Raw genomic sequence first — 17016 nt, forward strand, 5'->3', positions numbered from 1 at the left:
ATAGCTATATTAATGTTATAAATAAAGATTTTAAGCTAAGGAAAAAAGGAAGGAAAGATAAAATTAGAATATAAGCGTATGTAAAGATATATACGTATTAACGGCTATTGTGGGTTATATGACCTTATTGGTATAGGTTTCGTATATTTCTACAATGTCCCTCCATAATGCGTACGATGTTCCGGTATAGTATATATCTAATACGTTTATTATATTATAAATATATTAATAATTTTATTAAACCTTAATTATTAAAAAAACCTAACCTTTTATATTTATTTTAAAGTTTAAATAAAATTAAGAATAAAAGAGAAATAAGTTATATTAAATAAATTAATTAATTTTAAAATGAATTATAATATAATTAACCTATAAATCTTACCTTAAAGAATTAAATTATAATTATATAATAGTAATATACTTATTAAAGGAATATTTAAAAAAAAATAATTAAAAGGATAAGTTAACTTTTTTATAAAAGTATATAATAATTTTAAAATAAATAAAAGGATATTAATTAACTTTAAAGTTATAATAAACTTTTTATATAATATAATCTTTAAATTAATTTAAAAAAAAATAAATAAATTTAAACTTAAATTAAATTATAAAGAAATAGGTATATTATTTATAAAAAAAGGATATTACCTTTATATTAAATATAAAGGAATAATAAAAGGCTATAAAGGATTATAAAGTAACTATTATATTAATAATAGTTAATATAATAATTTTAAAAGGATAATTAATAATTAATAATAGGATAGTTATATTAAAGGAGTTAAAAGAATTTAAAAACTTAAAAGACCTTAAATAAGTTAGCCTTTTATTAAAATACTATTTTTTAAAATATTTTATTAAATTAAAAAATAGTAAAAAGTTACTATTTAAACCTATTTATTTATTAAATAATAAAAAGTAAGAAATATTATAAAAGTATATTAAATAAACTTTAATAAAGGGGTAAATTTATTATTTAAATAGCTTAATTAATACCTTTATCCTTTTTATACTTAAGGTAAGGGGTAAGTTATAACTTTATATTAATTATAGAAGGTTAAACTAGTTAACTAAGAAGAACTATATATTATTACCCCTAATTAAAAAAATATTAAATAAGCTTATTTATATTAAAATCTTTATTAAAATAAACTTAAAGGATATTTATTATTAATTATATATTTATAAAAGAAATAAATAAAAGATTATATTTTAAATAAAATATAACTATTTTGAATATTTAATTATACTTTTTAATTTTATTAATATACTTATTACTTTTTAATAATATATTAATTATATATTTATTAAATTAATAAATTATATTTATATAGTTTATTTAAATAATATTATTATTTATAATAATAATTATAAAAAGTATTTATAATATATTTATAATATCTTAATTAAGCTTAAAAAGTAAAGCTTTTATATAAATTTAAAGAAGTATAATTAATTTATTAATTATATTTTATTCTTTAAATTTATAATTACTTTAAAGGGTATTAATATAAACTATAATAAAGTAAAAATAATTAAATAATAAATAATACCTATTATTATTTATATTATATAAATATTTTTAAAGTTTATAAGGTTTTATTAAAGGTTTATTAAAGGGTATATAAAGATTATAACCCTTTTAATTAATAAAATAAAGGAAGTATTATAAAGTACCTTTAACCCTATAAAGGAAGAATAATTATCCTTTAAAAAACTATAGCTTTTATTTATTAAGGCTTTTATTTTAAAGTACTTTAATCCTTTATTATTATTTAAAGTTAAAATAAATATATTAAACTTTATAATAAAAGCTATTATTTTATAATTATATAATAAAAATTAATATTTTATTATATATTACTTTGAAAAGTTATAAAGGGTAAAATTATATTATAATACTTTAAATATTAAACTATTAATAATATTACTTATATTATTTTTAATATTAAATTTTAATATTAATAAATTATTTAAATTATAACTATTTAATTATAAAGCTATAGTTAAATATCTATTAAGTATTTTAATTATAAATTTTAATAGAATTTAATTTTAAAATAAAATATAGGTTAAAGAAATGGAATTTAATAAATAGGTTATTTTAATAACCTAATTATTATATAAAAGGGGCTAAATAAAAGGTAAGTTAAAAATTAATACTGTAGTTTTTAAAAAAGTTTAAAGCTATTAAGGGTTAAAGGAAAAAGAAAATATTAAAGAAAAAGGAAAGGGGGTAAATATAAAAAGGATATAAGGTTATTAATAGTTTAAGGGGTATAGAACTTTATTTATACGGAAGCCTTTAAATATAATACCTATTAAAATAATTAAAAAAGGCTAAAGGGGTAATTTTAAAAAAGTTAGGTAAAAATAGTTAATTAATATTAATTTACCAAATAAAGGAAATTAAATTAAGCTTAAACCTAATTTTAAGGATATATAAGGTAATAAATAAATAAACTATTACGCTAAACTTATTAGGTTAATAAATAGTTAATTGTAACCCCCTATATTATTATTATTAATAATAATAATATAGAAAACTTTAAATCCAATATTGGAAAATATTATTAAAAAAGCTTAATAAATTAATAAGCTTATTATCTTTAATATATAAAAGTAATAAAAGATTAAAAAATTTATTATTAGGTTAATATAGTATATAAAAAAGGATAAATTATTAAAATATAAAATAAAGGTATATATCCTTAAAAAATATTAATTAATTTAAAAGCTATTTAATAGTTATTATAATATAGCTTTATTAAAATATTAAAGGGTATTTAAAATAATAAAAAAAATAATAGCTATTTACTTTTAAAATAGTTTAATAAAAAATATTAAAGAGTATATAAAAACCTATATAATATATTAAAGAATAAAAGTAAAAATATATTAACCTTATAATAAGCTTAATTTATTATTAATATTAATATACCTATTTAAAGAAATCTTATATAACTTTATTATTAGGTTATTAAAATTAAAAGTATAATCTAATAAAAAATATAATAATATATTAATAATAATAGATTAATTAATTAAATATTTTATATATTTCCTTATTATAAATATTTTTATTATAAAGAAATTAATAGATTTATTATTTTAAAAAATATTTATTAAATATAATTTATTAAAAGGTATTATATTGAATAAAAGGTTTCTATTTATAAATTACTTTTAAATAATATTACATTATTAATTAATTATTAAAAAAAAGTTAAATATAGCTTTTTACTTATAAATTAATAAATAAATAAAAAGGTAAAATTAAATAATAAAGTATTATTTATAAACCTTTAACTATTTTAAATAAAATAATTAAACGGAAAAGCTTATTTTAATTAAATAAGTTTATAATATATTAAATTATATAATATATTATAAAGCATTTATAAAGCTATTATATAATTATTTATTAAAGGGCTTATTTAATTAAATTAAAACTTAACTATAATATAATTTTTAAAATATAAAGAAATATATATAATAAATTTAATAAAGCTATAAAAAAGTAATAAAGCTATTAAATAATAGTAATTAAGCTTATATAAAGTAGTATAATAAAAAGTAAATCCTTTATAAATTTAAAGTTAAAGATTTAATAATACTATTAATAAAAAATATTAATTAATAATAGTTAAGTTTTAAATTAATTAATAAGTTTTTAGGGCCTTTTAAAGTAATTATAATAATAAAGTCCTATTTTTTAATTTATTAATTAAAACTACCTTTAATTTATAAAATATATAATACTTTTTTAATAAATATATTAAAGCTTTATAAATATAAAAAAAAAACCTTATTATTATTAAGCTAAAAGTTAATAGCATTATAAAGGGATAATATTTTTATAATTAAAGAAATTTTAATATATAAAGGGTCCTTATAGAATAAATAATATTTAATTAAATAATAAAGGTATAATAATAAAAATAATTTTTAAATATTATAAAAAGATATAGGTAAAGGAATAAGGGATAATTATAAAAAGGGAAAAAATAAAGTTTAATTTAATAATTTAAAAAAAAAAATTAAAAAAATAAGGTATAATGGTTAAAAGGTATAATAATAGTATAATAATAGTTATATAAAAGAAAAAAAAAAGCTAGAGTTTAAATATCTTTATCTTTATTTTTATTTTTATTATTATTAATAATAGAAGGGGCTTATAAAGTAGTAAAGTTTTATATAAAAGGAGGTTAATAGTTATATAATTAAGGGTAAATTTTTTTTTTATTTATAACCTTTATATATTCTTTATAAAACCTGGTAAAGGTTTTAATAATAGCTTTAATAATAGTAATAATATATTTAAAGGTTAAAAGTTTATATTCCTATTATTTAATAATAGCTTTAATAATAGTAATAATAGTAATAATAGAAGGAAAGGTAGTATAATTTTTTTTAATTTAAAAAGTTTAAAGAATAATTAACTATACCTTTTTAATATTTTATAATTTTTTAAAAGAAGATATATAAATAATTAATAAATAGTTAATATTTATATTAATAAGGGTAATAATAATAAAATAAAGGTATATAAATTTAAAGTTATAAATTTTAAAAAAGCTAATAAATTAAAAAAGGTTAAAACTTATAATATAATTATATAATAATTATAAAGTAATTATAAAAAAGGAAAGGTATAATAATATATAAAAATATATAGCTTTTATTTATATTTATATTAAATATATTTAATTAATATTATTATATAGATTTTTAATATTAATTATTTAATAATAAAGTAATAAGTTTATTTATATTTATTATTAATATAAATAGGCTTTTCTTTTTTTCCTTTAAGGATATTTTATTTTATTAAGGTATTAAAGTAATAATAATAAAGGATAATATAAATATTAAATTACTTTAAATTAGCTTTATAATAAAGTAATAATTATATAATAGTTAAATAAAATATATAACATTATTATTATTATAGTTATTATTATTATTATTATTATTTTATTTAAAGTTAATAAAAGGTTTAAACTTTAAATATAATATTAAATTTATAATAAAGTAGCTATTATATACCTATTATTAATAATTAATTTAAAAATAAAAATAAAAGAATATATTTATTTATAGGAATAAAAGTTAAAAAACTTAAAAAATAAATAATTAATATTAAAAGCCTTTTAATAAAAGTATAGGATTTATAATAATAGGTAAAGTTAAAGCTAAAGAAGGAAAAGAAAAAAAAAAGGAAAAAATTAACATTAAAAAGATTAATAATATATTAAAAGGTATATAATAAATAAATAGCTTTAAAGTTATTAAATACTTAAATATATAAATAGGGATATTTTTTTAACTATTACCTATCTTTTATATATTTATAATCCTATTATTAAGCTATATTAAACGGTATTCTTTATAGGCTACTTTTTATTAGTACCTTAAGAGTAAGGTATTTATAGGAGGGGGTACTTTATTAAGGAACATTATAGCATTAGGGTAAAAGTTACCCCAAAGGGTAGAAATAGTATAAAAGTTAACTATATAAAGGTATTTAAGCTTCCTCTTTATATTTAGGGAGTTAGGAATTAATAATATTAAACCCTTACCCATACCTTTAACCTATCTACTTCCTACGTACTACCTACTGGTGATCTAGCCTCACTCCGGAACAAACCCCCATGACACCTTGTAACCAAGTAAGCAACAATCAATTATGTGTACTGCCAACGAGTATTATTACACGTGTTAATGCACGTATACCGAACGGGTATCTACCTGTGTGTCAGGTGATATAGTCACATAGACCCTAGGGGTGGCTGTATTAGACCTACCGGCTATATAAAGGGGTGTTGGCCCCCCCTTCGAGGGTTGGAGGGTTCAGGATTCAATGAATATTGACGCCTATACTATCCCTTCTACCTACCTACTTGACTGTGACTGACCTTCTACTCACTCCGGGACATACCTCCATGACACTGTGATCCACCTTGCGACGAAGTCGACATCATAATCATCGAAATTCATCGTCCTTGTTTTGAGCACACGACTCCACCACCAAACAGCTAGTACGGATTTCGGGCAAGGAGATGATTGGGATGAGAGCCATCTAACATAAGCTGTCTTTCCTCCTACTCGCGATTATAGGGCATATGAGATGTTCTAAGCTTCTCGCCGTATGTGCGTCTAAATTTGAAGAAGCAGGATAGTTATGAAGGGGGCGGAGGAAGGAGCTTAGTCAGCTAGGAGAACAGTCTTAGAGTTAACTCATGTCACTCATTTGATTTTCGTTAGGGTTCAGAAACCCAGATATTTCTACGGTTTAGCTCCTCGTGGATCGAGACTATACACAAGGATGGCAGGCAGAATGTCATGCTGGTGCTTAATAGGCAGCAAGCTGCTAGCTAGCACCTGAAATAGTTGCATACTCTGATGCAAGATCATTTTCTATTTAGATAGAACAGGATAGTCACTCGCTTAGAATACTCACTCATTTCGCCATCATCGGCATATATGGTCTTCGTAGTGTTCTACTCCTGTGGCAGTTTGACACGAGGGCCTGGCGTGAGGGAAACTTCCCTTTTGTGAGGCTCTGGTACTGCTGCCACAACCCAATAGGGGGTTAAGCGTCTTGTCGCCGTTTCTACATTAGAGCCCGCGGGTGTCCAGGTGTTTAGTGTGCCAGGTAGTACCACGGAATCAGCGGGGGCTGGTTGGTAGATATAGTAGTATGTCGATAGGGGCCGAATGAAGGGCATATAGATTCCTCAACCATCGGGGTTCTTACACAGAGTGTTCCTGTACTTGGCAATATCCTCGTATCGCTGTCTAACCTCTCCCCAGCCTTTATGCTCTTGAATCCCTGAAAGTCCTAACGCCCACTGGCCGCTTTGAACTTGCCTACCTCTGTAACCCTCTCAGTCTGCTTAATCCTAAGACATTTGGCATTAAATGAGGCGTTAGATATCAGCTGGTCTTCCTGACGAGTACGACCAGATTTCCAAAACACTCATGATCGGGAAACTTGGTTTCGATATACTCATTTTCAATCATCGCCTTTACTCTTGGACTACACATAAATGGTAGCAACGTTAGATTTTGAATCGAGATATCACGGCGTGGGCCTGGGGGATATGATATCTAGTTTATAAGAGCACGTTTAGGCTTACGTTACAGTCCAATAAGGATGAGGACCTCGCTTCTTGTCCCAAATTATTAAAGCCGGACGGCATATATCGGCCACGATGTCGGCGACTGGAAAGTCAGCGTTGATGCACACGAGCACGCTAGAGTCGTCCAGCTCTAGCCATGCTTGCGGATCGTCTAGGATGGTGAACTCGGCCGAGCGCAAAATATCTCTGTCTCGTTGCGTATAGGCCGGATCCTGGATATACGGCTTGGTGGATGACGCTGCAGGAAGAAAAAGGCCGCGTCGAACTAGGGTTGAATGAAGGTCGGAGATGAGCGAGTGGTGAAGAACCCGGCGCTTATTCACTTGCGTCTGGACGACTGGTCTGCCCGATGCAACAGCGATAACCTTGGTTAAGGGAATGGGTATCTCGACGTTAGCTAGCACTTCCTGAAGTTGCGCGTAGTGCTCGCTCGTTTTCCACTCTCGCTCGATGGCCCAATATGTGGTTAGGTCCTCTTCCGGCGGAGCGGGACGCAAAGGAGTATCTTTAACATTTTCGTTCCGTGTCCTGATGATAGCTCCAATCTTCATGGGAAGGTAGGCCGACTGGAGATCAAATACAGCTATATCCGATAACTTAAAGCTGGTAAGGTATTCGAGGGCGTGGTAGTGAATAATCCTTATCTCGACATGTTAGGAAATATATAGCATAATATCTTTTAAACGACGTTATCTTACCAGGTTAAGCCGCCAGGAACCTCATTCTCTCTCGGAGGTCCGCGGCGTGGGGGATGGACAAATACTTCATAATCGACCCCATTAACCCCCCTCATCGTGATGTTTCCGCCGTCGTTGTGCTTACCATCCTGAAAACGGCGCAGCTCTTCGCCAACTTGACGTATATTCTCTTTTGCGAAAATTGGGGTACCGGCATCGTATATAGTCTGGATCTCACGAAAGATTGAGTCCATTTGCACTAGTTTTTCCTTGTCCGCTGGCGTGGTTCTAGGCCCCATGATATAAATAATGTAGTACCTATATACCTAGGTGTAATTTCAAGCTGCGCAATCACAAGTAACAGGCTTCCACACTTCAAGACTTAGAACTTGGAATATGTTCTCGTATTCAAGTTTAATACGCGTATTGGGTGGTGGTTAAGTGATTTAGACTAGGCTACAAAACAAAGTCAACCATGGTCAATTTGTTAGTTTATATATACATATGCATATGCACTTAATGATATAGCCTTCTATATATAAAAGCATTAATCAATATTGATTTAAGTACTTATCTTATTACGTTATCTACTAATCCATTACACTTACACTTATGCGCATGCTATATGCAGTTATTAAGCTTTATCCTTAATAACCTCCGAGACAATTTACATTGTGCATTGCAGCATCTTTTAGCGCCTTACTCACTCCTTCATCTTTTAACGAAACACTGTACTCTACACCAATTCCGCTTCATCAGCTTCATCCGCACCGCCGTTAGCATCTCCCAGAAAATCTATGCTTTCCATTTCGTAGCCTATGCAGATGTAGCCCATAGGAGTACGCAATACATTCACAGTCTTACGATGTGCCGTCAGCTATTTCAGGACGAAAGCAGCTGGATTAGCTACGATCTTATTATTAAAGTCGTTAGTAGTAGTGCCCATTATATACTCCGCCATTACTTCCCATTCGTTTTTATCAATAGAATTATCTTAAGCTACCAATAGGCGAAAAGGAGTTTATTGGTTAAGGACTACTGCAGCCCTAGTAGATCATTGTAATCAGAATCCTCAGTTCTAAGCCCAGTTTATCTGCCCTTATTACGTAGGTTGGGGTCCAAAATATCCATCACCGTTAGTATTGGCTTATAGTGCCAAGCCTGATGGAAATCTGCGACCACAACCTACGTATACTTTAACTCTTATAAACACTTGGACTGCCAATCCTAGCCGACTAAATCTCAGATTTTTCCTCAATAAAGTGAAGTCTATAATATAATACCCTAACTTTCAGTATTGCCTGCAGGTCTCTCGAATGTCATGAGGAGACTTCATTACGCCCGTAGCCGCAGACGAACTGCACACTCAGCTGTACGTACGTGTAACACAAGATTACGAGCTCCATTATAATTATCACATTTAGGTTTATAGCACATAGAACATGAGTAAAAAGTACTGGGAACGAACTGGATAAATTTTTGAACAATGAGTTCATAATGATAGTTTGTGTGACAGTCTGGCCAGAACTGCACAGGGGACTAAACGAATGAAGAAGACCGATAAATCAGAAGCACCAGGCTTCGATTACCAAATTATATATCTTCCACTCTACCATACAAAAGGCCGGTGTATTCAACGAAGGCACCGTCTGTTTATGAAGTGGAGAGTGCCTTGGAAAGTGCTCCGAGCTGATCATCAGTCAAGCCGGTGTAGTGAAGGCAGTCCGAACCACAAACAGTGATCATAGGGCCGTTCCCACCTGGGCAGGATCCCGTCAAAACACCAGCGAGGTCCATGCAAGCTGGTGGAACACCGTCAAACTTGACTTCTGTAATGATATCGTCAGACCACGAATTTATATTTCTTGGGGCAGGATTCCAGGAAGTTGAGTACTTACCTCCGGCAGCAGGAAGTGAGCTGGTCACTGTGACAGTGGCTAGCTGTTCATGGCAGCGGTCAAAGTTGAACTGGGCCACGTTGCAAGGACCAACATCTTGACGCTCGATGCGCATTTTGGGAACGGCTTCGGTACCGAGGATATCGCGTTTCTTGCCAACGCAACCCTTGTTCTTGGGGTGGGCGCTGCACCAGCTCCCAATAGTGCCACCGGCGGCACCGCCGAGGATGCCAAGGACGGCAACGTCTGCGAAAATTGCGATAGGCATATTGATAGGGTGAGATAGAATATGTATGCAAATATGACAACCGGGCAGAAAGGGATCGTGTTGATCGCTTACAATGGGTGCAAAAGGTTAATGGGGAGTCGAGATGGTGACTAAATGTTTGGGTTATTTAGAAAGGATAGAATGATTTAACTTCAAGGAAATATCCAAACTTATATATTCGGAACCTGCTCATTATCTCTGATGCAGTTCTCTCCAATTTGGAATACTTATCGATAGATGCACCATGTAGACAGGATCAGCTTGGACAGGGAAAAGCAAGATGTTTGCCTAGGTGCTTGCTTGGTCCTTTAATGTGTTCAAATTAGCCAGGGAGGCTGGTAAAATTCAGTAGTTGGGCAATATACCCTGAAGGTTCAAAACATCGACAACGATAGCTGATAAAATGAAATAATTTTCAGGGGTCTTGGGATGGAGGAATAAAGAGATACACTGTATATAGCCAGAGAAGTCTGAATGTCTTCAGATTTCTGATCTCTTAGACCTTGTGTCATAATGACAGTCTTACTTCATCCCTTGTACAGCCCTTCTGACAGTAATTAAAAACATTTGTCTATGCCATCAGATGCTACAGTTCATGGCCATCACTTCAAACGCCATTCACAGCCAACATGTGTTCACTAGTCCTATTTCCCCTCTCTTATGCATTATTCTTCTTTGCAGTCCAACAGCCATTCGGCCCTATACGAATATTTTTCAGTGTTTCTTACATGATAAGCATGATTGGATGCTTGACTGATAAATTATATCTCCCAGACTCTGGATCATTCTTATCGGTAGAATTCATAGTATGGGCCACCCTGTACACGTCGTCCGTACTCTTCATCAAGCGTTCTGTTGTTCGAATAGATGAATCCTTGGCCCTCAGTGAGCGTCTGAGAGCTGTTACCAGACTATGGATCAACATTCGGAACATAAAATTGTTAGACGATGAAACCCATGTTCCCCACATCCACAATAGGTTCAGATATGCCATCATCAAATCGTCCTGGGCCCTTTGCCTGGTTTCAGCATACACAATTACATCTAGGCTAGTCACGGCTAGTCTCATAGCCCTTGGGACTGATATTTCTGACTTCGGGCCAGCCAGCCAAGGGTTTCTGCCACCCCTTGATACGAAAGCGATATGTTTGCGAGCGATCTTTTCTGTTCGTTGGGTTTGGAACACGTACATCATCCTGGCAACTTCCCACAATATCTTCTCAATCATTTTTGTTTCAGTCCTTGCTTGGGATTCCCCAGAAGAATGGCCTCCCCTATTTGGCAAAGTTGGTGAAGCGTATACATTGCGACGATTCTGGGGAACTTTCTGGCATCGCCTTCATATCACCTCATTTGAGTTATTTATGCCTCCTTGTCTGATCCACCAAAATCCAAATATTAAATTGCGGCAACCTAAGGATCATATACCCCGTCCAGGCTTCGAGAAGAAGGCACTTCGGGCACTTTGGATATTCTTCTTATCTGCAATTTGCCATACCTCCATCAACGTGCTAACCTTTGGCACTGGATATACGATATCTGAGCTTCGCTTCTTTCTCTCTAACTTTTGTATTTGTTTGATGGAAACATTGGTTGAATCATCTCTGCTAAAGAGGTGGCAACTTCTTAATGCTAGGAATCGGTTTAGTACAGGATTTGGATATATATGGGTATTGGCTGTACTTTTCTGTTTATGTCCCAACTGGCAATATCCTTTGATATATAGCTTGGCAGGATAGGGGATTAATCGATCTGGCCCCTAAGATGGCCTATACTGGATCCTCAAAGTATTCATGTCGTGGACAGGAGTGTGACAATCACTAGGACTGGGTTTCGCAGCCGTTCTAGATGATCATTTTCAATAGATATTTATAGAAAATCTCCTTTACGTGGTATGGTGATCATCATGCGCTGAGGGTTAACGAGAAGAAGGATGGAGTAGACAGTAATATTAGATGGGAGGTGGCAGACTTTAAGGGTAAAGGCGGAGGTTATAATAAGGGCAGACAACTGGACTTAGAATTGAAGCTATTCAGATTACAATGGTTAACTAAGGCTGCAGGAATCCTTGACCAACCAATTCCTTTTTGGCCTTGGTAGCTGGACCCGACTCTATACATAACTGGTCTGGCAGATCTGACCGCCTAGGTCTCATTGGCTTATTTCAAAGTGAAGTCTATAGAACCTTACTTTTTTATATTGCATGCATATTTTTCAAGATTATGAATATCTTACAATGGTTTTTCGTACGGCCAGAGCATAAGACGAGCTGCATGTTCAGCTTGCACGCGTGTAACAGAGGTAGAAGGTAATATCAACCACTGCGAATTAATTTTCGGTTATTGGCTTTGTAAATCAGGAGAATGGAGCAGGGGAGACTCAGTAGCCTTACGGCAGCCCCTGTTAGATTAATTGAATACTACAATTAGACTGATAACTCAACGTGTCTCTAATGCTGTCCGAAAGATGGATAGTTGCTACGTGGGAATTAGTCCCCTAACGCTAAACAGAGCAACAACGAGCGATTTTCATACTCTCGCTTGATGACCACGTGTTCTCAGATCGGTAACTAGCAGAACCATTCGTTAAGTGTGGCTCCAACTGGACGGAGCAGGTTGTTGCAAGCTGAATTAACATGGAGGCCCCAGTAGTCATGTAGGGTTGTTTACCTTGTATTGTACGCATCTGCTTGCAATGATTTCTAATTGTTGGTTGATTGATTCGATAATAATGCAGCAAATGACGTCAGGCAGTTGAAGAACTTTTGATTGTTGGTTGACTACCTTCAACAAGAGAGCTGAAAATGATGTCAGATAGCTGGCGTACTTCTATTTGTTGGTCGTCAGCAGCAGACAACCAGAAAAGAAGCCCCCTTGATGGCCTTAATCGTCTAATTTGCTATTCACCGAGTACCACAAATATGATCACCAGCCGCATAGCAAATGTTTCATAGAGTACCATAAATGTGACCACCGACCCAGTAGCAAACGTTTCATACCTTACCAGTGAGCATATTTTTATTACGCGAAATGCATGTTTTGAAACACATAATCATTATGACTGATTCTGGTGGCGTGTAAAGTTGGTTGATGTTATTCAAAACAAAGTACGTAATATGAAAATTTTCTCTTAGGTCCGTCTTGTTTGCTTAGTATGTCTGCTTTATTCCTTTTCTTGACTACATAATATTTCGAGCTACCACCGCCTCCATCACCATCGTGAGCCGTCCACTGTTTGTTGCCCATTGCTTCCACCTCCTGTCCCTCATATCCTCCTCTTCCGACATTGAATTGATCTTATCGACACTAGGAGCCAATTTCAACATGGCAGATGAACCCTCCCTTCCGTACTGCCCAATTCCGCCTGTAATGAAGATCTACTACCAGTGGAACTCGGAAGGGTTCTACACATTCCATGTATGCGGCGCAGACCAAAGAGATCGTCTTTTTGCGGTAAAAGTTCACTCAGGTTATAGCATGAGCGCACCACTACACGTCAATCAAGGTATATACCTATATAACGGGCCCACAACAAAATTCCCGCTCCTCGCTGCCGCTGGTGATGACTTTCCGCTTTTGAGCAGCTTACCGGTGAACAATAATAGCCAAATCTGGATACCAGCTCGCAAGTCAAATGGACTGGTAACAGAAACTATGCGTGCGTATCTTACCCAAGATAAGCATGCTGCTTTTCGATTCTCTACTGAGATCATGTCTTCCAAAAGAATGAACCGCCAGCCATTTGAGTGGAGGAATATCAATAGGAGCGAAAGGGGGGAAGACAATACAGAACATGGCGGCTTCAGGCTATTTCTCTTGACAGAACTTGACCAGAATACACCAAGTGGTAAAGGCGGCAGTGGGCGCAATAGCAGCGACCAGGGCGAGAGTGGTAGTAGCCAGAGTACATCTACTTCTTCCGCGGCCGCATCCAAGGACGAGGTCGTGGCTATACTAGAGTGGAAGTCTTTCTGGACAAGTCCCAAACACCCTTTCGATCTCAAGCTCGTGGGCCGTGGGCTTTCATTTGGAGAGCGCTGGAACACCACGGTTATTATCACGGCGTTGAGATTGTGGGAGCTCCACGGGCGTGGAAAGTCGCAAAGAGGATCTGTTGCCTTAGCGGAAATGGTTGGGCCAAAGGAGAAGCTGGCGAAATAAGATTCTCTACAGGTTTGTCACCCAATGCACAAAATTAGAAGGGAAAACTGAAATTTGCTAATTATCTTTCGACTCGTAGCTGCACCGGGAGAACTACCGTCCACGTAGAGACTGTGGCCATATTACTCGCTGTGGTAAGGCCATAAGGCAACTGTAAAATCGGCAGATGCCAAGACCCGTCTACATGCCTACAGTGTTGTCCGTAGAGAGGGTTGGTAAGCCTTTTCTCAGAAATAGCTGCCATTTAACTAGTGGCAGGATTTCTTTCGCCATACAATCGTCTATCCTTAAAGGGGTGTGGGGTGATGATGTAGTCAGCAAGGGGGCCTAGGAGTTTTGAGGTTTCGGAACTTTCTTATACAATAAAAAGGACCTTATGGCGATGGCTTCATGGTTTTGGCGTGTTGCTGTGACACGCCCTCTTCTCAACGAATACATGAAGTTCTTTTCCTCCTGACCAACATATTACCCAGTATTTGAAGCTATTCCGAAATATCTATAGGGGTGTAGACTCTGTTTATCTTTGTAGCCGTGGATGCCTCAGATCAATTTTTACTCTCATCCACCAAGGACCTTATAAATCCGAAGCATTGCTATCTAAAAATCTTGTCTAGTTCTTTAAACATTGTAGCAAAACTTCATAATCTTAGAGAGATCTGATAACATATATCATATTAGGGAGGTGCTGAGTAGCTTGATTGCCGATGACGCTTATGCCTGCTTTTAAAAAGTCTACAGCATCTTCAGCGTGACGGCATGTTGGTTTATAAAGGAACGCATACTTGCACCATGCATACTATTACGCGCGTGCAAGATAAATGCAGTTCGCCTTGCGCTACAGGCGTACCAAAGATGCTGGCCATGATCTTTGAAGATATGCAGGCAATATTTAAAATGAGGCAATTGTATGTAGAGTCAAGTCAAAGCCAAGAAGGAATTGACTCAAGGACTTTCGCAGCCCTAGTAGATCATTTATTCTGTGAATAAAATTAAGTTCTAAGCACAGATCTCTGCCATCGTTATAGATTCTTATTATCCGGTTAATCCTCAAGTTATACTGCTAGCTCTGACCCATCTTCAAAATTTCCGAGCTGTACCAGCGCTAGTCACTGTTAGCACAGATCTAATTGATTGGACGTTAATCTTACACTTTCTGCACCAGAGCTGACTGCTTTAATACCTGTGATCTTAGCTAACCGAGGGGTTCTAATATATTGAGTTTGCAACGTCGACTCTTCATCAGGAATGTTCTTGTTAAAGACGATATCATTAGGCAGTTGAGGAGATAGGACTGCCGGCCGAGCGATTCCAATCAAATCACAGTCTCCGCTGTCTATCGCTTCCCGCATGCCTGAACGTGTGCGGAAACCGCCGGTCACCAGGAGTGGCACCGAAGGGAATTCGTATCGAATCGCTTTGGCAAACTCAAGGAAGAAAGCCTCTCGCGCCTTTGATCGATCTGATTTCTCTCTCGGCATCTGATCTGCGTTTGACATCATCTGCAGAATTGGTTAAATTCTATACAACACCTCAGAACGTTCTTCCTCAATACGTACTTTTGGATCCTCCCATGTTCCGCCGCTAATCTCAACAAAGTCTACACCGGCCGTGACAATTAATCTTAGCTGCTCAATACAATTTTGGAGCTCATCAGAAGACTGGTGATCAACCGAGTTCAGCTTTATGCCTACGCAAAAGCTCGCTGGGACTGCCTCTCGAACTGCTTGCAAAACTCGCACAACTAAGCGTGCACGATTGGCAGGCGAGCCTCCGTACTCATCAGTCCTTCTGTTCGCCTTAGCGGACAGAAACTGAGATAAAAGATAGCCATGTGCTGCATGTATCTGTATTCCTTGAAACCCCGCGTCGACGGCCAGGCATGCGGCGTAAGTGAACTGCTGTACCACCCTGTCGATGTCACCTAACATCATCTCACGGGGTGTCCCAAAAATGAGTGGCGTGAGAGCCTTTGCCAGCAAACCTCCTCCCATATCCAGCGAGATGGAACTCGGGGCCAGAGTCTGGGTGCATAGCCCTCGCCTTCCGGCTCCTATCGGCGATTGCCTTCCAGCATGGCTCAGTTGCATAACAGTCGGTGTTCCGTGGCGATTACAAGCTGCAGCCCATTCTTTCCACGCCTGTTTCAATTGGGTCTCAAGCGAGGGGTCTACCGCTGTTTCTCTATAGTTTCCTAGGTAAGCCGCATCGACTTGGACATTACCTGATCAATCTTAATAGGTGTACTCCGAACGAAAACGTTTGGCTTGAAGTCTCACCTGTCAGTAGCATACCCCAACCCCCGCCCGCCCACTTGCCATATGCAACATGAAATTTGTTGTCCGGAAGATTATTCTTATCTGCCATGTTCTCTGACATGGCTGCTTTGACGAGGCGGTTTGGTAGCGTGAGACCACATTTTAAGGTGAGTGGCTGGGAGATGTGCTCCATGTTGTGTAGATAATTACTATGAGCTGCGCGACTGGCTTTTGAGGCTTTCATACGTGGCAGAATCAAGTAGATTGACTAGGCCAGGCATTTTATATGCAAATCAACCTGGAATCACGGAGAGAAAATGGAAGAACTTGATTCGGGCTCGGGAAGTTGGAACATTACGTAAATTAGAGCGCTAGGCCATGAGTCGAGTAATCGGCCACGAAGATTTAATGATAGAGACAGATAGTAATTACCCTTTTCAAAACTCTCGACAAATATTCTACCGTCGGACGAATTAATGCCCCGGTAGGGCTGAGAGGCTCTACTCAATGCCAAGAGCGCTAGGCTCACGATCACTTGGGAAGGAGTATGGCTAACATCACTGATTAAATAACCTTCCCTACCTCCCTAGGTGGGTAGTTGCTCGTAATCATA

The 17016-nt window shown here is 34.6% G+C and overlaps 4 protein-coding genes across 4 annotated transcripts; 1 reads left to right on the forward strand and 3 right to left on the reverse strand.

Annotated features, from left to right (window-relative positions):
* Positions 1-6835: 6835 nt before the first annotated feature.
* F5B22DRAFT_496295 (uncharacterized protein) lies at positions 6836-8301 on the reverse strand. Its single transcript, XM_047972406.1, has 3 exons — positions 7844-8301; positions 7143-7784; positions 6836-7042 (listed from the first exon to the last, which is right to left on the reverse strand). The coding sequence occupies exons 1-3, from the start codon at positions 8119-8121 to the stop codon at positions 6940-6942; spliced, it is 1023 nt and encodes a 340-aa protein (XP_047825998.1). The 5' UTR covers positions 8122-8301; the 3' UTR covers positions 6836-6939.
* A 1174-nt stretch (positions 8302-9475) lies between these two features.
* Positions 9476-9988, reverse strand: F5B22DRAFT_639716 (uncharacterized protein; the record flags this gene model as incomplete). The annotated part of the gene is made up of 2 exons (XM_047977755.1): positions 9476-9651; positions 9721-9988. The coding sequence occupies 2 exons, from the start codon at positions 9986-9988 to the stop codon at positions 9476-9478; spliced, it is 444 nt and encodes a 147-aa protein (XP_047825999.1).
* Positions 9989-13311: 3323 nt separating this feature from the next.
* Positions 13312-14148, forward strand: F5B22DRAFT_651440 (uncharacterized protein; the record flags this gene model as incomplete). Its single annotated transcript, XM_047979462.1, has 1 exon — positions 13312-14148. The coding sequence occupies one exon, from the start codon at positions 13312-13314 to the stop codon at positions 14146-14148; it is 837 nt and encodes a 278-aa protein (XP_047826000.1).
* A 1060-nt stretch (positions 14149-15208) lies between these two features.
* F5B22DRAFT_651441 (NADH:flavin oxidoreductase/NADH oxidase) lies at positions 15209-16596 on the reverse strand (the record flags this gene model as incomplete). The annotated part of the gene is made up of 4 exons (XM_047979463.1): positions 15209-15250; positions 15297-15647; positions 15705-16369; positions 16425-16596. The coding sequence occupies 4 exons, from the start codon at positions 16594-16596 to the stop codon at positions 15209-15211; spliced, it is 1230 nt and encodes a 409-aa protein (XP_047826001.1).
* Between the last annotated feature and the right edge of the window lie 420 nt (positions 16597-17016).

The sequence above is a fragment of the Xylaria bambusicola genome, assembly GCF_022495145.1.
Source record: "Xylaria bambusicola strain CBS 139988 unplaced genomic scaffold F5B22scaffold_68, whole genome shotgun sequence".
NCBI classification, from domain to species: domain Eukaryota; kingdom Fungi; phylum Ascomycota; class Sordariomycetes; order Xylariales; family Xylariaceae; genus Xylaria; species Xylaria bambusicola.